At 36.1% G+C, this 22129-nt stretch overlaps 1 protein-coding gene across 5 annotated transcripts in view; it reads right to left on the bottom strand.

Moving 5' to 3' along the window:
• Positions 1 to 18004, bottom strand: part of LOC123755042 (V-type proton ATPase 116 kDa subunit a 1) — a 61700-nt gene extending 43696 nt beyond the window's left edge. For 3 of the 5 annotated variants that reach the window (XR_011229852.1, XM_069332815.1, XM_045737489.2), the window contains exons 1-5: positions 17899 to 18004; positions 13458 to 13664; positions 12287 to 12463; positions 10629 to 10757; positions 621 to 724 (exon numbers count right to left, since the gene is read on the bottom strand). Coding sequence is in view for 4 of the 5 variants with exons in the window: in XM_069332815.1 (XP_069188916.1) it covers positions 621 to 724; positions 10629 to 10757; positions 12287 to 12463; positions 13458 to 13574 (527 nt within the window). In the remaining variant the exon portion in view is untranslated. Of the gene's footprint in view, positions 1 to 620; positions 725 to 10628; positions 10758 to 12286; positions 12464 to 13457; positions 13665 to 17728; positions 17870 to 17898 lie in introns of those variants that run through there. The other 2 variants (XM_045737490.2, XM_045737491.2) reach the window with 2 other exon arrangements.
• Positions 18005 to 22129: the final 4125 nt, after the last annotated feature.

Raw genomic sequence — 22129 nt, 5'->3', positions numbered from 1 at the left:
CATTAAGAGTTTAATACTTCAATTAGATTTTTGTATCACTAAATTAATTTCTCCAACTATATTGCAAAATGGTTACCTAGAATTTATGGTAAGTATAATACTGTACCTATATTCCATAGTACTCTTAACACACAGTACAAAACTGTTGCAAACACACGCATGCCATTCTTTTGAGCTGGAGCTAATGAGCTAAGCACTGACACTCAAACTTTATACAGTAGATTAAAATGGTAACATTTTTGTATGAATGCTCAGTGTGTTGTATCAAACGAAGAAAAATACCCAATTAAATAATGCAAAAATTAAAACAAATTAAAGTTTATATGATCATAGTTTGCACAAGATTTATTTCTGGCTACATGTTTGGCAAAGTGTCAGCAAGGTCTTGTAACAAATAGTTTCAATACATTATGTCCTTACCTTGTTACGAAGATAATCATATCTGAAAAAACTTCTGAACTATAAAATCGACCAAGAGCCAGGGTGCAACTCATTTTGCAAAAATTGTGTCAACTGCCATATGAAGCGAGAGAGAGCGAAAAAAAAGAGAGAGAGATTTCAGAAGATTTAGAAGAAAAATTTAGGAAAGAACAAATCAGAAGCAGAAGCACACTAGTTACCCAATATGCCTGAGTTGGTGAAGCGTCGTATCCATCAGAAGATTTACGCGCTCATCATCAAAATACACTTCTTGGTCGTAAGGAAGGTTTGGGGGATACATAGCCTGTGGTGGTGGTGTTTGTGATTGTCAGTGCTCGAGTGAGAAAACAGGCCACAAGATTTCGACAAAATTGCACTGCTGCTCATATTAATATTTTTTAATTTATAACCAGTAGACACTAAATGTAACACGTACAGAAATAAAAAAATAATGCATAAAAGGTAAACAAAATTTGCTCAAACTTAAAATCTCTGCACAATTCCACTGCTCGGCATAAAGTACTGTACTGTACTGTGTTATACTGAATGTTTTAACCAAACAGTACATGCATGCTAAATTATGTGCAAAAGTTTGAGGCAACCAATTGATAACATTCCACTAATGTATTGAAACAAAAATATGAACTATGCTTTAAATACTCTCAAAGATTTGCTGCATTTATGCAAGAATTATGCAAGAATTATTTCACTACAAAATTAACATTGGCCAAGTCAATATAACAAGCTCTACTCATTACTGAGTACAGTTCGTGGCAGATTGTATTCTCGGAACATGAACAATCAAGTTGCAAATCACAAGCTTCAAAACAATACGAGTTCTGTTTTTCTGTATTTTATTTCTTAAAGTCAGTTCAAATGTAGAGCACTTATCAGCTCAGAACTAAAAGCACTTTGTAAAAGTGAGAGTGCTGTATATGCATAAAGTGTCAACTAACACGATTAATCAATCCAAACTAATGAATATACAGAAAATCAATGAACAAATTCATGAAACATTTTTTGTTCACCAAATTTGCACAATTTGAAACCAGGAAATTAAACTACTTGTTATTAACTACTGGTAGATTTTAAACTATTCACACACTTGTATAATATTTACCTTATTAGCATGAACACAGTTTTAATTATCAAATTTGAAAACATTATATACCAGGCCATCAATCATTGAAATACATGCACAGTACTGGAATCCTAATATCTCAATTTCACGATTACTAAAATAAATATTAAATAAGAAATTCTACAAAAACATTACCCCACATGCATATTAAAACATTACCACCTGGTCTTCAAAATAGAGGCATGCACCACACACTATTCATAAAAATAGTATCCCAAAAGCAATATAAATTTCAGATGTATTTTACTAATATTTAGCCGAGAAAAAAATTAATTTTAAAAGGAATAAAATTTTAAACTATTTTTACTAAGAACGCACAAGGCCCCTAGACGACTTCTGTAATTGATGCTCTGGAACTAAATTCCAAGGACAACTGAAAATCAAACAAGCTAGTGACAGCACTCTAAAGTAATTCGTTAAACTAGAAAAAATTGTATTACTGGTATTTTATTACTTGACTAATATATTAAAATTCATTGCAGCAATAAGCAGTGAAATATTTGGACAGCAAAACTGTGATAAAATACAAAAACAAAACAACACTTTCACATTCCAGTAGTGCTTTCTCCCTCCTCCTAAGTTAACCACTACATTTGATCACCACCGTCTTCAACGTTGCGTAATAACTTAAGAGGGTATACTCATCCTCTGTTCGTAAATCTATCAACAGAGATAAAACACTGATTTGGTAATAAAAGATATAGAAATGTCTTTCAGAACATGCACTAGGTACAAAACTGGATAAACACTGTCGACTTGGCAAAAATTAACACACACTTCTATTTTTATCGAGCTGTTTAGGGTCATGAGACAGCCTAAGATTGCTGGATTGTTTCGAGTGAAAATTAAAAAGGTGTCCTTTCTTGCATGAGCCAACAAGGCCTTTTGCTGTTACCTATATTCTTACATTCATAATTTTGTTTATATTCTAAAATACACAAAAAGATTTATCTAAATCACTGAAGAAAAAATTACTTGAGTAAGGTTTATTAAATTAATGTTTTAATGCAAACCATAATTTGCAGATAGACCAATTGAATGTTGGGGGTATTGATGAACACAACACTCATTTTCCATTTACAAAACCAAAAGGTTAAGGTTACAAAATAAAGGTTAAGATTTTGGAGGTTGCAGTATACATTCACGGGGCGATACAAAGGTTGATGATATGGACAAGCCACCAAGTAGGCTTCGGCTACTCTGTGTAGCCAAAGGAGAGCGCAATAAAGAAGAAAGGCCCCCCCCCCCCAACCCTTGGTAGTGGTTACAGGTGGCGATAGACAACCAAGTTTGCTCCCAGTCAAAAATTTACATGTAGAGTACCTGGCAGCATAACTAATTATGATTTATGAAGTTAAACTTATTATCTTCAATTATAAGTTAAAGGCACAATTATAACAATGAACTGTATCAATTTTTTTTTGTATTTTGTATTGGTGTTAATGTTAATAAAATTAATCAGTGAATTTAGTTATACTGTACTTCACAAAACACACAAACATAATGCAAGTGTGTATTCAGGTACACAAATACACGCACAATTTACAATTAAATTAGCCAACACATTAGTCATATACAATATTTAGTTAATACTTTATGCCTCTTTAATTATATACTTTTTATCTTCATTTATATTGAGATCGTTAAATACTGTAGATACACTTATCAAACTTAACTTTGTATTACTGTATAGCCTGCAATGATCTCAGACGCCACAGTGACTCAACATGCCCATCAAGCGATCCGTCAATTCATGAACAAAGTACCACTGTTCACAAGAGATTTATGGCCAATGCAAAGTAAGTTACATACCAGCAAATAGGTTTTCCTCTTTATATATATAGAATTTTAAAATAATTAGTAATCTGAAAGGCAAATATCTGGATTACATAAGACTTGAGTAAATCTTCCAACACATTTAAATAATTCTACAATATTAAGAAAATTTTAGTACAATAAATACAGAAACTGCAAGCCCAAACGGATAAAATACTGCTTGGACTGTGGCACCAAATACAAATTCCAGGTTTTGTACTACTGTGAGGGTTAGTGATTGTTTTCCTGTGTCTACAGTAGAGGAACAGTATTATATACATAAAAAAAAAAAGGAAAAAAATACAACGTAACTTCTCTTAGGTCTAATATAAACAATCCCAGGCATAATATATGCGATCTAAGAACTAATCTAGTCAATTTATGTACAGTACTGTACTAGATGTACAAGAGATTATGTCTTTTCTCTTAAACCCTTTACGATACTAATGTATTGTAAAGGGCTCAAGGGGGTATTGTAAAGGGCTCAAGGGGGTAATTATAAAAGGTGCCCAAAATATATCTGCACAATACACAAACATTATGGGCACCACCATTCCCATTTTTTAAATGTATTCTTAAAGTTACTAAACATACAATCTTTTTGGGGAAGTAATGAGAACTTCACCCAAGCTTAACTAAGAGCATATTGACGGTTGAGAGGCGGGACCAAAGAGCCAGAGCTCAACCCCTGCAAGCACAACTAGGCGAGTACTACATCTATGGTTATACCTGGACACAAGTCACACTGTAAATGTAAAGCATGAGGCCTACATCACCATCACATGGTTGAAGAGCATCAACAATGCTAGTTTAATGCTAATGACAAAAATGTAATTGTCCACACTAAAATCTACATTTCACTAAAGCCTTAAACAAATATGGTTTTATAATAAAGTCATCCTGCAAAGATAAATACGCCCATAAATATATTACAATTGACACAAAAGTCTTGGTATAAAATTCTAAGACAGGACAAGTTTGCACCACATTAATAAATGGAAAATTAGAACCACATAAAAATCTACTTAAGTGAATGCAAATTACTTTAAGTCACTAACAAATACTGTAAAGACAAATTAATTTCAGTTGTTTTCACACCACTTAGGCTACTCCACAAATTAAAAAAATATTTAAGGAAACAAAGAACTGAGCAGGAACATCTAAATTTTGCATTTTCTTGCTTCAAATTGGCAATTCTACTCTGTGCATACAACAGACAATATAAAATCAATTACAACTGTTCTTCACTCATTTGAAACTGCTGGATATTTATCTAAATATATGGTACTGTATACAGTATATATACACAATATATAAATTATGCATTTACACATTCATAATAGCCAGAACCACACTACTAGACTTGCTATTCAAGATACAATTTTGCCCAATAGCCAATGCTTTTTTTTCATCTGCACATTAATCAATTTTAACACTGGCCCTCCGGCCTCTGCACGTTCCTAATGGTAAACATTCTGGATGCCCCAGGCTGCTAATGGGGGCACCTAGCGATGTGAAATTTCTTTACCATTATCTTACGTTTTCCATATATCTGTTGGGATATAGCTATAAATTTGGTGTTAAAATGTTCACAAATGAATTCTCTAGAAAACAGATGCAAAAACAAGTGTTTGTATAATACTGTATGAGCTCAGTTATCCGAAGCCTGTTGAACCAAATATTTGAGTTATCCAGCCAAAATTGCATACGGATAATTTTTATAGCAAAACTTCACCATATCCAGACAAATTCAGATGACCAGAGTTTAGGTTAGGTAAATTTTCAAGAATTATAGATTTCAAGATATTTGAAAATAAGAGTATACAAAAAAACCACTGTTAAGCAAAATGGCCCTTGCTAACTAGACCTAGAAGTGTAGTTCTGGCTATTATGAAACAGAATCGTACATACATATACACATGCACAAATACAACAAACCACTGGCTATTTTATGAAGCAGATCATAAAGTAGAAACAGTTTTAAACATTTGTGTCCTTCAGACAGAATGAGCACATGTGTAAGACAGCATACAACATCAGGTTCAGGGAAAATCTATGCTTAAGTCAAAAGCTGGATAGCATGTTCAGACACCTTATTAAATAACCTACCTTAACCAAACATTAAAGTTAACAAATACGTTATTGACAGGCCAAAATGCCGTACGCATTTGTTTTTTTGGCGCAGTCAAAGATGCAACCCTGATTATCCAGACCAACTGGTACCCATGAGGTAGCTTCAGGAAGCTCTTCACACCAGCACTGTTCAACTTTCAACTTTTCCCAAGTTTTCTTAATCAATTCTTATGCTAATAGTCATTCTGTTTCTGAAATCTTTCACTTTCCTGAAGGTGTGATTGCCACCACACACTTCCTCACCTATTAAGCACGATGCAAATGTGCTATTATATACTGCTCCTGGCATTAGAAAACTATTTTTGTAATTATGTTAAAACTGTGCGAGTAGGATGATTACGTAAAAACAATGGAGAGGCAGAGAGAGTGGCTGGGCAATGCAGGATGGCCACCATTCTTTTAGCCAACCAGTTAAGTCCTCAAAAACTTGCCAAAAATCATTGACACTATTTATGAAACATTTACATGTCATTCTCGCAAAAACACATTCTATATCCCCCATATTTAACTTTATAGTGAGATAGCTAAAGAAACCAACTCAAGTTCAGAGAATTAGGAACACATCATCTAGTTGATAACATTTTACAGTCATGTGTACAGCAGCCTCCAACACTCCCTTTATTTTTTATTATTTATTTATTTATATATACAAGAGTTGTTACATTCTTGTACAGCCACTAGCACACGTAACGTTACGGGCAGGTCTTTAATCCTAATATACCCCAGAATATGACTTGCCAAATCGTTTAATAACCAGGTACCCATTTTACTGATGGGTAAACAGAGGCTACAATTAAGGATTGGCACCCAGTCAATCCTCCCCAGCCAGGATACAAATCCAGGACAAAGCGCTCGCGAACCGCCAGGCGAGTGTCTTAACCACTACACCACGGAGACGACTTTATATGATACAAATCTCCTGTTATTTATTGCTCCTGGCATTAGAAAACCAATTATTTACTGTATTATATTTCTAACTATGATAGAATATTTTGTATGGCTTAATGCCAATAAAGATGGTACAACTAATTGTACAGGTGCAGCTGGCCAGCAAATGATGATAAAATCTAAGTTATCAACATTCCCTTTATATATGATGCAAATTCATCCATCATCAGTGTCATCTAAATTAAATGAAAAATAAGAACTATAGTGAAATCACCACACCAGTTCATCCAAACGTCATGCGATTCAATTGTTATTCATTTCTGATTAATGTATGATTTTCACACTAGTTTTTATAAAATTAAATACTCAAAATACCATATCTACAGTATGACTGTATTTTATAGTGCTTCCTTCCCTTGATAGTGATCATAATTGATTTACACATTTTTGAAGTAATAAACACTGTGCATTGAAGATAATTCAGCAGCATCAAACTGTGCAAATGATTAGCAAGATTATAAATTTTTGTTAAAGCTTTATTCTTGAGACGTACATTCTACACATCATCGACACATGATCAAAAGTGAATTTAGATGTACTATGCATTACAAAAATACACACTTGTGGGATTTTGGCTCATTCCATTAAAAGTTAGTTAGCTTGTGTGTTTAGCAAAATTTAATGACGTGTCTGAATATCCTATTTGACCCGTGACGTAACCCCTATTTTTCTGGACCTGATGATGGCTGCTTGGGTCAACATGCTCACTGTCGGAAGTAGTCCCTTACCTGGAAGGTAAACATTTACCCAATTCTTTCTGCATTCATTGTCATTCATTCAATTATATATTACACATTAAACCCATACATCCTTATTATTTACTGTACATTATATACACTACTAGTTCATATAGAATTAACACTAGTACATTTACATAAATACACAATACTGTATATTTATACTGCAGCAGTATTTTTGTAAAGCATTAGCCAATTGCCTATTTATAGCAATACAAAATTTATAGAGCAAAATATACTGAAATTACTATTAATGAATACATTTTCAGAAATTAATTAAAAAGGAAAATTAGAGTAGCTTCTAAATATTAAACTCTGGAAACAAAGTAAAATTAATTACCTGAAAGAAAATTGGAATTATAATTTGCCACACACACACACACACACTGATTATACTGTATATACCCTGTTTTCCACTTTCATGGGGTGTGAAGGCATCAGGCAAGAATAAAAATAGGAGTACAGTACTGAATATAGTAACAATACATTCAAATTGATCAGACCACACACTAGAAGGTGAAGGGACGACGACGTTTCGGTCCGTCCTGGACCATTCTCAAATCGATTGAGAATGGTCCAGGACGGACCAAAACGTCGTCGTCCCTTCACCTAGTGTGTGGTCTGGTCAAATTACTTTAGCCACGCTATTGTGACTCATCGCCTGCAATACATTCAATCATATAACAAATACCACTCAATATATCTATGCAGATTTTCAACTACAGACAATCTATGCGGATTTTCAACTACAGACAATCTATGCGGATTTTCAAGATGAGACAGGAAGACTTAGACTTGTCGATGTCCCTCTATCCTAGCAAACAACTGATCATCCTCCAGGAAGCAACCCACAGCAATCTATTAATTCCATTTTACTTATTTACTACCAGGTCAACATAGGCAAAGAGAATGTAAACATTTCCAACTTATTTTGACCATTAAAATCTCCAAGCATTAGGTGCTAAGCCTACATTTCTTTGACCAGTGGCTGCCTCATACATGATTTGTAGGCAGTTTTCATTGCTTACGTTGACGTCTTCCCTTGGCCAGAGCGAAACTGTTTGGGGCAGGGGGGTTTTATGACTGCAATTTTTTGTTCTCCACTGCTCCACTGTTGTTATTATGCAATCAATCACTGTTCTCCACTGTTGTTATTCTCATTATGCAGTCCACTGGGTTGTCTACCACTGCAATTTCCTCAAAACTCCAGTATAACATACCCACCAATTCTTTCCCCATGGTCATTCTTTTTTTTCCTGGTTATCTAGAATCCACTTAGGAAGATCATGTTCCCTGATGCATTAGTTACATTCATCTCTGCTATAGAATTAATTTGAACTCATTGTAGTATTAATTCTTGCAGCTTTATTGCCTTATTTTAAATTCTGTCTGTATTAGTGGATGTACAGCAGTAACCCTCATACCACTGTTACTGGGTGACTGTCCTTGACTGGATAATGCGAGTGCCATTTGACTTTGGGCAAATGAGAGCGGGGAGGTGTTCAAGCTGTAGCTGCATTTCCCAATGTCAATAAGAAAGAAATTATCAAAAGGCACCAAGCCAGGTGCATCTATGACTCCAGGGAGTTTATGTAGCACTGTCAGAAGTGCAGGATATTCAAAAGGCGCCAAATATCACTAAGGATGCCAATACGAGAACAAAAACACATAAGGCGAACATCAAAGGCATCTGATTTACAAAGGATACTATTGAGGGACAGGTGACCGCGAGGGACATCTAGGAAGCAAGACGCACACACATCCTGGAAGTCGGGACATTTGACAAGAATATGCATGACCCAATGTCACCAAGGGACATCTTGCTGTGTGTACTGTCCAGAGTTCGTAACTGTTGTGGGAGCTCTTCTGCCTGACTCAGCTCTCCTGCTTCCTTTTATTACTTTCAACCCTTTCTTTTTCCATCTAGTCTTAATTCTTTAATTTTATTTGCTTCCTTTCTTTCTTCCTTTGACACATCCTGGCCTAGGAGCATATATCAGTATGTAATTCACTGGGGTGCTGGTTTTAAAGATGCCATTCATTGGTCATGGAGTTTTTTCCCTGGAACTGTGCAATCCTACAAAATTATCAACTTCCCAAACTGCATTATTTGCCCCAACTTTGGAGGATGCAGGCTAGCTCACTTCAGTCATCCTTGTCTTATCATGTCTTGTCTCACCTGTTGGCTCTAGCAGCTTGTAAATGATTCTCTCTCCACTTCCTGCCTGTTGGATTTTCCTACCAGCTTTGTTCTTAAAAGCTGACTTTAGTGATATAATTACCTCCCCTACTGCTGCTATTCTGGTAGCTTCTGCAAAGGCTTTTGTAGCCCGTTCTAATTGTCTTCAGACTTGATAATTCCTCTTAACTCTTCCCTCTAATCTCTTTTGCTACCTTTGACTTCCCTTGTACTATGATTTCCCATTGGTGAAGAAAGCCAGTTAGGTTAAAATAAAATTACTCTAATACAGTACTGCATGGGGTTTGATATTTGCAGTTAAGCAGCTAAGCAGCAAATCAACAAAGCATATTACTGCATAAACAATAGGCATAACCTGAATAAAATTTACCAATTTAGAGAAACGCAAGATGACTGCAGAACGTATCTTTAGGGTACTGAGCATATATGAAATAGGAAACTTTTGTAATTAAATGCCGACATGAGCATCTCTGCAGGAAGTAGAACATAGGCAAATTAACAAGCTGACTAACTCCTGGGTACTTATTTATTGCTAGATAAACATGGGCATTAGGCAAAGGGAAACCACACCCAGCTATTTCTGTCCCGCCCAGTATTTGAACCCAGCATTCCCAATCGTGTATCAAGAATGAACAACTACCAGGACCCTATTCTAGCTGATAATGATAGGAACACAGTATATAGATTAGTTGAATGTTTTCCCATATACAAACGAAGACTCGTGATTTTGAATGTGGGTATGAGTACAGTTGGTGATAGAAAAAGAGTGGTGTTTGAAATATGGATAAAATGTGATAGCCCTAGAAATTCTATCCAATAAAGGATAGAAGGTAGATAGAAGACAGAAACCTTGCATGCCTAAGGGCATGCAAGATATCAGAGGAAATTAAGAGTAAACAAATTTAGTTTGTTAAAAGTGAAAACTTTGACAAGTTTTTAAATGAAAACTCGAGAGAAGCACTTTATTTCTGGTAGTATGAAGCAGTGGTGGTGCTGCTGCTGTTGATGTATTGCTGGAGGGTGATTGGGCTAGTTCTACATGATACAGCAGCATGTAGTGTGGAAGGTATGGCAAATCTATCTGGTGCACTTTTTATCTCTATTTACACTATTTCTTCCAAGCAGATACCACTACCTCATGAAAGTTGGAAACAGGGTATTGGATGTGGTGGTGGGAGGTGGTGACAAATACCAAACCTCACAAATTAACTACTGTAAATAACGAATTCCATACCTCGTCAAAGAACACCTGGGTTTTCTTCAGGATGTGCTTTAACTCCGTCAGTTCCAAATAGTTTCGCTTCAGTGCCTCTGCATTACTATTGACCTCTTTCAGCTCATTTTCCAGTTTCTCAAACTTAACCTGTTGGAAATATCCATTTTTAAAAATAGATCTTGGAATCACCAATACTGTATATTTTAACAATTTACCTGGCAATCTGAATATCATTAATACACAGCACATTAAACTACATACATGATCATGATTCTTTCTACAGCCACATAATCCCCCCAAATCACGATTTTGTGCATCATTAACTCTTTCATTGCGGAACTACAGTTTTGGCCTTATTCCTACCTTGGTTAAAATATGGCACTAGAAATTAACATTTTATTGTGTTTTAAATCACACACAGAACACACTAATGTGATGCATCAAATGAACAAATCCACAAGGGCTCTACGGGATCCAGTAAGTTCAGTAGAACTTCGGTTTCAACCCTTTTAACCCTGTCGTAGCTCAGTCGATTAAGGCAGTGTCTGGGATGCTCCTGGACGCAGGTTCGAATCCTCGTCACGGCCCTTGTGGATTTGTTCGTGTTTTAAATCATCTCAAGCCGAAAGTGACTGATCTTTGCAGCTGTGCCATTCAAAAAATATATATGCACTTCTGTACAGTTTAAAAAATGTATTAATTTTTAATGGAAATAGTGCTCATTGTAATGCAACACCAGGCCATCAATATTCTCTAGGCAGAACATTATAAACAACAAAACCTTCCAAAAGTTGAAGTTTTTGAAGAGGTTGGGTGAAAGGGATTTATAAAAAGAAGTTGTGTTTTAGTACTTTTTCTATATAGTATACTGTACCATAAGAAATACTAAATATTTTTAGAAATAAAAAAATTAAATTTAAGTGCATTATATAGAATACATGTTCATTTAACTCACTCCAGTGCCCTAATATTTATATATATAAAGCTAAAAATTAACAAGCTTGGGTATACACAGCAAAGTGCTGCTAACCTATTCCATATGAAAGATCAGTGTAGCAAAAAAAAAAAATTACAATGCATAAAATATCAATTAAAACAAACATACTCAAAGAAAATATGTATTTTAGACCCAAGATACAACAAAAACTCTGCAAAAAAATTCCCCTTACTGTGTATTTAATTTCAATTCATATTTGATCTAAATTAACAACAAAAAATTATATTTTCATATTTAATTTTGATTATAGCTCTTAATGGTGCCATCAGCAACATTTACTGGGTCCAGGCACTAGTTTTGAAGGCGAAAGAATGTGGTACATTAGGAAACTCTCTCTTAGCACCTGGATAAGAGAATGGCGACTTTTTGTTTGTCAAACGTTACTAACTATTGCAGTGAAAGGGTTCATGGAAACGGATTTACATTTAGTACGTCAAAGCAAAATTACAGTGCCACAAATTTTCAATGGATGGGAGATTAATCTACATAACACATTAAATTTCCAAGAATAAATGTAATACATGTACTGTATAATAAATAATTTACTGAACATGTAACAACTTTTTAAAAAGTACTGTAATTATAAAAAGAAGGTACCAAGTCCAGAAATGCAATTACACTGTCTTTACTTACAAGAGCAAAAACAACATGCCTAATTAGAAGCAATGGTTTACTGTACCTCCAAATCTATCATCTCTCTTGGCATAGGGGCTTCAGGGTTCTCTCCGGTATCCAGTACAGGAATACCATCTTTCCGAATCTCACGTTCCAAATACCGTAACTTTCTTTCCATCTCATCGCAACGACGAACCTCATTGACGAACTTCCTTTGGAAGGCATTCACCTCAGGATTCAGCTAGAAATTCAAGAAAAATGCATCTTAAGATAAGCTTAAGTTCTGTATTCCTTTACAATATTTAAAACTAATCTTAGCAAGTAGCAGAGCATTAACTTTGCTATTTCCCTACACTTCACCTTGAGGGAATACACAGAGTGCCACATTTTCTCCACTGACCACAGTTAAACTGGTAACAAAATTCAGTAATACCTCCTCCACAGAGCCCTTTAAACGAAATGCAATATAGATGCTCCGCATGAATGTATGATTATTTTCCAAAATTTACAAAACCTAGCACAAAAATAGATCAAACCTAGCCAAAAAAAAAAAAAAAAAAATTGACAAAATCTAGCAATGAGGGAACATTTTACTACTTCTGTACAAGTGTTATGATATGTATTAATACTTCAGAAAATGTTACTCTTACTATTTCTAAAAAAGGAGCACTACTGTGTTCACTTGCCTACACACTGTTAAGCTCTATACCCATTGACCAACATTCTACTGAATTTTCACAATTAAATTGTATGAAATAGGTGACTCGAGGCCAATGAAAAATAGTGATTTTAAAGTGAATTATTCACCAAGCTAATTTCACCAGTAGCATTTATAATTTTCATCCACTCACTTCATACATAATTTTGAAAAATGGCAACCGTACACAGTACTGTATTGCTGAACCATAATCATATCTTGTAGTATTCATGCCAATAAAAACACAGTATCAAGAAAGCTTTTAAACATACATTAAAATACAGAACTATGAAAATTTAATGCACTGGCCTATGGTCTGCAGGAATCAGACTGTGGGTATATGTCTGTATCCAGTATACTACGATACGTATTTTAAAATTAAGCATCACTAACTGTGCAAGAGCCACTCTGGCAAACAATATTAACACAGCAAACAATCCCATTAATATCGTCTCTTACTTTTTCAAAAGCATGTAAAATATGAATATTGTGCTGTATTTAAAAACATAATTTATCCCTCTCCTTATACTGTACTTACATCTCTAAACTGTACCAGTCCTAGTTCACCCAGTTCTGATACACAAGTATATGCAGATTCACTCTGCAAGAAGAGCTGGCAAAGTGCCATCTCTTCACTCCGAAATAAGGACCCCATTTTGTCTTCGGGAATAATGGGGGGACTGGCTTAATGCCCCCGTCAAGGTAAATTCAACACGTATACTGTAGTACAGTATTGTAGTTCAATCTGAAATGAAAAAGTTTCATAATTAGTCATGAAAACTAAGTTCAACCTACTAATTTATTTGAAAAATTAAACACTAAAATTAAATTTTATCAGAAAAATAAAAATACTATATGTTGCAATATTATATTTGACATTTAGATGCAATATTTAGAAGCTAAAATGTATACACACTGCCCCCTAGAAAGGATACATACAACTATTGCTACAATCAGTGTAGTCAGGTCCCAATTGACAGTTTCAGGTTCAATTTCCACAGTAGGTCAAACATTCAGGCAATGTTTCACCTGATGCCTCTGTTCAAGCAGTAAATAGTTATCAAGGCGTTACACCACAATTTGTGGGTTTCATCTTGGAGAAGGTCATTAGTAGTATGTCTTGAGGGACCTTGATAAGCCTAACAGTATTCCTTGCCCCAAGTAAGAACAACACTGCCCAGAATACTCCCTTTAAGGACTCTTGAACCATCTGCTTGAGAACTGCTAGACAACGGATGGCGATGATTACCCTTTAGGTTCTCATACCACCATCTGGAATTCCTTAACGGCCCGCTACATGCAATACCTGGTGCCAGTATCACCTGGAGCCACAGTTAAGTTTATCGATTTCCACTCTACTTCCTCCAATTTATTTTTTTCCAGTTGGTTCTTCAGGGAGGGAGATATTCTACACCAGCTTGGCCAAAGGTGGCAGACGTTGGCAGGTCTTGGATGGCTTCTGGTGTGCTGTTAAGCATGGTGGAGGTCTGGCTTTTACTCTGCCATGTCCCTGTTAGACCATTCTGCATTTTTTGCCAGACTGGGTTTAAGAGTTTCAAAGATTTCATTATTTTTTTCCCAATAGACCAACTTTATTTAGCGATCCAGAGTTCACAGGACACCTCATGCCTCTAACTTCTGGGTCACTGGGTGTCTATAGGTAGTCTTTGAGTTGGTGCTGTGTACATTGGGTACAGCACTTGCCTTCATGGGAGACATCACTGGTTATCAAGCATCAACATAACTGTTTACCTGCTGTAAAGCACAATATTCCACAAACAGGCAACACAGCCTTGGGGCTCAAGTTTTTTTTTTTTTTTTTTAATCTTTTATATATACAAGAGTTGTTACATTCCTCTACAGCCACTAGTATGCGTAGCATTTCCGGCAAGTTCTTAATCTAATGCTCCCTGGAATACGACCCTCACGAAGAATCGTTTTTACAACCAAGTACCCATTTTACTGTCAAGTTAAACAGAGGCTACAGTTAAGGATTTGCGCCCAGTAAATCCTTCCCGGCCAGGATATGAACCCAGGATAAAGCGCTTGCGGAACGCCAGGCAAGCATCTTACCACTACGCCACGGAGACTGTATGTCTCATGTTTGGATAAAACATGAGAACAATGAGGCATATAGAACCCTGTACTATAGTTTACCCTAATTGCATAATAACCTACCTTTAACCACCCCCCCAATTAATTTTACAGTTTGACAACATACAGTACTGTATATTTTTTGTACATAATGACAAGTAAATAATTGGCTTTCCATTGTCAGGGACAAGAAACCTGTTAGTCTTATCGCAGTAACCTTAACTAATGACTGTTCACTCCTCGGGATATGATTTCGCAATCTACCAAGTTCCAGGTACCTATTAACTGCTAGGTAAACTGAGGCATCTTAGGCAAACTGAATTAGATGTAAGAAACATGCCTAAATGTGTCTCCCTGTCCAGGAATCACACCTAGATCCAATCAGTTCTGGGGTGACTGTGCTAACTAATGCAGTACAACACAGAGCAACAAAAGTCATCCCAGAACTCGGTCAACACTCATTCTAGGAAAACTGATCGCTACAGGACTAACACTTCAAACCAGACATAACAGGGCCGATCTCATCAAAACCCTTTAAACACCGAATAAGTTTAAAGATATTAATCCAGATTACTTTTTTAAAAGGTCGAATGTAACGCATACACGGGGCAACAGCTTCAAGCTAAACAAGTCACAATGGACAATAATAGAAAATGAATGCTTTTTACCCATAGGGTTATAAATTCATGGAACCACAACCTGCCAAAATCATAAATGCCAAGACTGCTGTTCATAATCCATTTGAAAAAAATCAGGAAAAAATAGGGAGACCTTTGACAAGCCACTGGCTTCCTGTCCCCATTAAGGTCAGGAAGCCAGGAAACCATTTTCTTTTTCAAAACTCACAGCATTGAGTGCTACTGAATACATAGTGATAAATAGTACATTATATATGAAAATATTTCTAACAATAAGAATACTGTACAAGTAAAGATTAGAAAAAACAATATTTTGAACAAAGGGCATAATTAATACTGTTGTTACACACAGAAATCACACTAACGTGATGCATCAAATGAACAAATCCTCGTCACGGCCCTTGTGGATTTGTTCATTTGATGCATCACGTTAGTGTGATTTGTGTGTGTAATGATATAAGGGCGAAGAGGGAGAACGGCCTATTGACATAGCTTGAGTGCAGGGGGGAGTTGTGTAAAACCCTGGTTTGTGCCTCGGAGAGGCTGCGGGATACAGTAAGTTCAGTAGAACTTCGGTTTCAACTCTTTTTAACCCTGTTGTAGCTCAGTTGATTAAGGCAGTGTCTGGGATGCTCCCGGATGCAGGTTCGAATCCTCGTCACGGCCCTTGTGGATTTGTTCAGTTAATACCGTTGTATTTTGCAAATAAAATACAGGTACTTATCACTCTTTGGCAAGTATGCTTATTTATTATATAATTTACTGTTACCCGCGGTTGGGGACAGGAAACCTCAAACATATCGAGGCCCCCCTCTTTCCCCCTGGGCCATCTCCTAGCTTCCCAAGGGATGCTTTCCACAACAGTTACCTAACTCCCAAAGTACAGTACCTATTTTCTGATAAACAAAGGTAGCAATTTTGTTAATTTATGCAGGTGAAAGGAATCTTTCCCAAACACCTCTATTGTATTGCAGGAATCAAACCCAAGACCTTTTAACTATTGCACGACAGGTCACCAACATCCATTTCTTTCCCTCTGATAATTTACAGTATCTTCCTGATCCTGAAACCCACACACACTTTTGCATTTAAGTAACAAATCATACTTGGCACTTATTCTATCCAACAAAATATATTTTGCAAATTTAACAACTTTGCCTTGGCTAAGTCAGCTCAGGCAACTACCAACATAGCAAGAGATGACAAGCTCTGCCACTATACTGTAGGTGTAGTGTTAAATCATAGACAAATCGCTTTAACCCCCAAAACAGTTCACCAGTCAATTTTAAAACATACATAAATTAAATCTATCTTTAAGTCTTACTTTACTTTAATATACCATACTTTATATGGTTCTGACAATAAGTAGCTGTGTCAAAATGCTTATGTCTGATTAGTGATAGTTAAATTATTCATAGGCAAATCGACACAGCACGAGTTGTGTGTGTCTATGCTGTATATATCATTAGGTTAGTCTGTACAGTATTAGCATAGGTTGGGTCTGTTGTGGTTTGGTTAGTATCCCAGAAACATTAGTCATTCCTGCAGCAAGTCGTCTTCTAGCGATAAATATCACGAGTTACTTACATATTGTATATAAACATAGTTTGCATCCTGGTAGTACAGTCGGGGTTCGTCCTCGACTCTATCGAGAATTCCGGGTTCGAATCCCAGGCGGGTCAGAATTGGTTGGGTGCATTTCCTATCCCCTAATGCACCTGTTCACCTGGCAGTAAATAGGTACCCCAGGAGTCAGTCAGCTTGTTATGGGGCTGCATCCTGAGGAAGGCTAGTAATTCGACCCTTGGAGGGGACCTCAAAATAAGCCTAACAAATACTGTATATATAAACTGGCTGCCTGTCCCCCCGGACACAATGAATTATTACAGTAACTCAAAAACACAAATAAGAAATTACCCCTAAGGATCATCTAATAACAATGACCTCGCAGAATGTGTCATGCCCCTACACTTTCTTGTTTTCCCTCATTCAGTGCCAGCTGCACATGCCCCCCCCCTCGTCCACCACCTGCCACTCTTAAGGCCACCACAGGCACCTACAGGGAAAACACACTCACCCGTATAGAAGTTCCTCCACCACCTAAACAAACATTACAAGACTTGCTCAACGCCTTATGCAACAATTTATGATTTCCAACTACAATACGCTTCTTGCGTTATCACACACCACTAAGCACTTATGTCCAGCTATCTATACCGAGAGAATACATATAATTGATGTATATACCGTCTAAAAACTGCAAATATTGTAGAGGAGAGGGAGACACCCCGGACAGGACGCACCAATCGATGTGGCTGTCAGGCTGGGTGTGACGTACGGTCCACGCATGCGCTCCACCGCCACCTTTTCATTCATTCATTATTCATGTGTTTAAGTCTTGCTCCATTACACCTATGCCCTCTAATATACTCATAAAACACGGGGATGGGTAGTTTTCTCTGATTCAAAAGTCTGCTTTTCGAGAATTTGAAACTCCAAGGTGTAAAATGGATATTATTAGGAATACAGTATTGCAATATAGTATAGCATTTCTATATAATGTAATAGATGCAGTACAGTGCAAAAGTTTCAGGATCTCCTTTGCATGGATGCTGTAGAGCATAAGCAAAAACATTGTGAAACCATATTGCTAATGGTCTCAATTCTAACACCCCCGATAAGCCGGACATGTCTAGCTAGAACAAAAAAATTCTGGGAAAAAATTGAGCAGATCACACATCCTCATCTTTTACACCAAATAAATGAGCTTGCTGATGCTTCTATGTCTTTAAAAGTCTTTCTCTAGCCACAAAACGAACTAAATACAAGATGCAACGATATAGAGAAAGGCTCGTTGATTTCATGCGCGACAAGGCTGATTACAGCAACATGCTATTCACAGAATTTGAATAGCACTCAGCTCTGCATATAAAGGGAAAACCACATCTCCCGGAGAAAATGGAGTCACCAATTCACGGACTAACATATATTTTAATTCCTATTTTCAACCAGCAGAATGTCTTCCGTGCCCATTTCTCTTACTACTATAGTTGTCTTTACAAAACTTTTAAGAGGATTGTTCTAAACCGTCTCCTTCATAGAATTAGAAACTTCGGTGAAGGAAAGACCGAATATATGTATAAGTGTGCCTAAGTATCCACTTAGAAAATGAAACGAAAATTCCGAATGTTTTTGTTTCAACACATTATAAAGGAAATACAGAGAATATAAGGGTTTGGGATTATATACCCAACTACACCGGACTAGATATAGATCTATAAGTTAAAATATCGATTAATGGAAGTGAAATGAAGGTGAAATGATTAAGTGGTTTTTAACTGGGTATTCAGTGGATTTTAACATGGTATTCAGTGGATTTTAACTGGGTATTCAGTGGATTTTAACTGGGTATTCAGTGGATTTTAACTGGGTACTCAATGGATTTTAACTGGTTATTCAATCGATTTTAACTGGGTATTCAGTGGATTTTAACTGGGTACTCAATGGATTTTAACTGAGTATTCAATGGATTTTAACCGGGTATTCAGTGGATAGTACTGGGTATTCCCTCATTCTTGGAATGTACTACACATACACTTATTGTTTACATAATTTTATACCTATCACAAATCTTACCAATTATAAAGTTATCTAATTTATATAATCCTGGACTTGCATTAATATTATCTAATGTAAGTCTTCTTCATAGATGTAAGTCTATCTAATTCATTACTTTTTATAAATTCAATAATATTTCTTTTAGTAACTAATTTGCACTCCACTATTTTGCATGAATTAGTCCAGTCAATTGAATGATTACAATTTCTTAAGTGAACAAATAATGCATTGGGCTCCTGACCAGTTCTTAAACTACGTATATTTATGCTCTTTTATTCTCCGGTAATCTGTTTGCCCAATATAGAACAGACTACAATCTTTACATGGATTTTTTTACACACATCCATTGCAACTATCAGGAGAATTTTTAGTGAGTGTTTTTTATATAAAGATTCCTAAACGCTACATTGATATTAAATTATTTTAGTAATTTAGGAATTTCATTGGAATTATCATGAAATGGCTGAATTATTGGATTCTTAATATTAAATTATTCTTTCTTTTTCAAAGTAAAGAAAGTGTTATGAGCAATTTGACTGGGTTGGTCAATCAATGACTTAAGGTATGTTAAATTGAAACATATATATATATATATATATATATATATATATATATATATATATATATATATATATATATATATATATATATATATATATATATATATATATATTACTAATTTCAATATCTATACACTCAGGCTATATATCTTCAGAAATCTCAGGAACACACAAGAAAATACAGCTTGATTTGCTCTTCGATGAGATGAGATGAGTTAAAGTGGACATTACACCCAACATTCATTGGTTTTCTATATACAGAAAACTTGATATTATTTGCACATTTATAAATTAGCACATCAAAGAATGGTAAAGAGTTGAACTGTTCCATTTCCATTGTAAACTTAATGGATGGGGCTAGATTATTTAATCTTAGACCATAAGTAAAACTCACCGTCAACATATCGGAACCATGTAACATCAGAGGCAACATTTTACTTAATAGTCTTTATTTCAAAGAACTCCATACATAAAGATTGCTTAAAACAGGATTCAGAGGGGGTACCCATAGCCATTCCCAATTTTTGACAATATAATTCATTATTAAAAACAGAATTAGAGTTAATAACACACAGTTTTATCAATTCTATTAACGTAGGAACTGGAAGGGGCAAATAATATTTTAACTGTTTACCAAATAAAAATTTTAGTAAGTCATCACTTAGAACTTTAGTGAATAAAGAAGTTACATCAAAGCTAACCATTTCATAATCACAGCGGTCTTTCTTATCACATATTTTTTTTTTAATTTTATAATTTAATTTAATTAATTCATAATTTAATTAACTTCCTCTGGTGCTCCAATCGCCATATGCTATTTTTCTCTATTTGATTTTTTAACTATTTTAGTCAGGCGCACCTCGATCTAGTACTTTTAAATGGTATGCAATTTAGGGGGTTAAGCAAAAACAAAATATGTTGTATATCATTACATGAACATTTATCACGATACATGAGCACGTATAATGCTCATGTATAGGGGTAAAGTGGTGGCAAATGTTGACTTTTATCCCTCCCTACCCACCCATGGTGTTTATTGTCCTCCCCCTCCCGACTCTTCAGAGGATTTAAATAGCTGCTTATATTGTTGTGGGTGTGATGTCTCCACCCCACCCCGTATCCCATTGTTTGTATAGGGGCTCTCGCTAACACCCACTGTTACATAAATAACATGTGTGGCTCCAACGAATTAGTACTCTAAATTACCAATCAGAGACATTCTAATTACTGAAATCAAGCCCTCAAATAAAAGCATATGAACCTATAGGGTTTATAGGATTATCATTATGTAAAGGTGTACTAACGACAATGATTTCAAAGGTCAAGCTCACTCCTCTTGGTGTCGAGCTTGTGTAGTAGGCTACACCATTCATGAAGAGTAGTTGATGTTACTTTTATACGACTGCCCACTGAGCACGTACATGCTTGCAGGTTCCCACTGTGTTCATGTCAACAGGTTCCCATTGTGCACGTGCCTACAGATTTCCACTATGTACATGTCTACGGATACCTACTCTGTACATGCTTACAGGTTCCTGTCGTGTGCATGCCTACAGGTTCCTATTGTGTACACAACTACAGGTTCCCACTGGGTACATGCCTACAGGTTCCCACTGGGTACATGCCTACAGGTTCCCACTGGGTACATGCCTACAGGTTCCCACTGGGTACATGCCTACAGGTTCCCACTGGGTACATGCCTACAGGTTCCCACTGGGTACATGCCTACAGGTTCCCACTGGGTACATGCCTACAGGTTCCCACTGGGTACATGCCTACAGGTTCCCACTGGGTACATGCCTACAGGTTCGTACTGTGCATCTACCATACAGGTTCCTATTTTTTACACGTCATTGGTGGTGTGGAAATGCTTATATGTAGACTACTATAAAAGTTACATATAATACAAAAAGTCCAATGTCAATGCACTGTTATTTTTAGTTTATTATTTGGAGAGTAGAAAATGACACAGTAGTGACAGAGGAGCCCAACCGACCAGCAGCTCACATGACCAATACATTAGCTCCGCTGCCAAAACCATCCCACACACCTTTTCCTTCGGCTTCTAATATACTTCTTTTAAACAAACACCACCAAGATTTTGTTAGCATCCAATATCAAGACTATAACTAGACAACACATATGTGACAGCTGGTGCACTGTAAGAATCTGAAGGAAGTTAAAAAATAGACAACCAAAGTCTTCCACGGCTGAAGTACGGAAAAAGCCTATTCCTCCCAGTAAAAAATTTCTGGGGCGTTTTATTTTCGTCCTTGTGTGTTTATGGCTGTCCCTTTAAA

The sequence above is a fragment of the Procambarus clarkii genome, chromosome 28, assembly GCF_040958095.1.
Source record: "Procambarus clarkii isolate CNS0578487 chromosome 28, FALCON_Pclarkii_2.0, whole genome shotgun sequence".
In the NCBI taxonomy this organism is placed as follows: Eukaryota; Metazoa; Arthropoda; class Malacostraca; order Decapoda; family Cambaridae; genus Procambarus; species Procambarus clarkii.
This window is presented reverse-complemented; position numbering and strand designations above follow the sequence as displayed.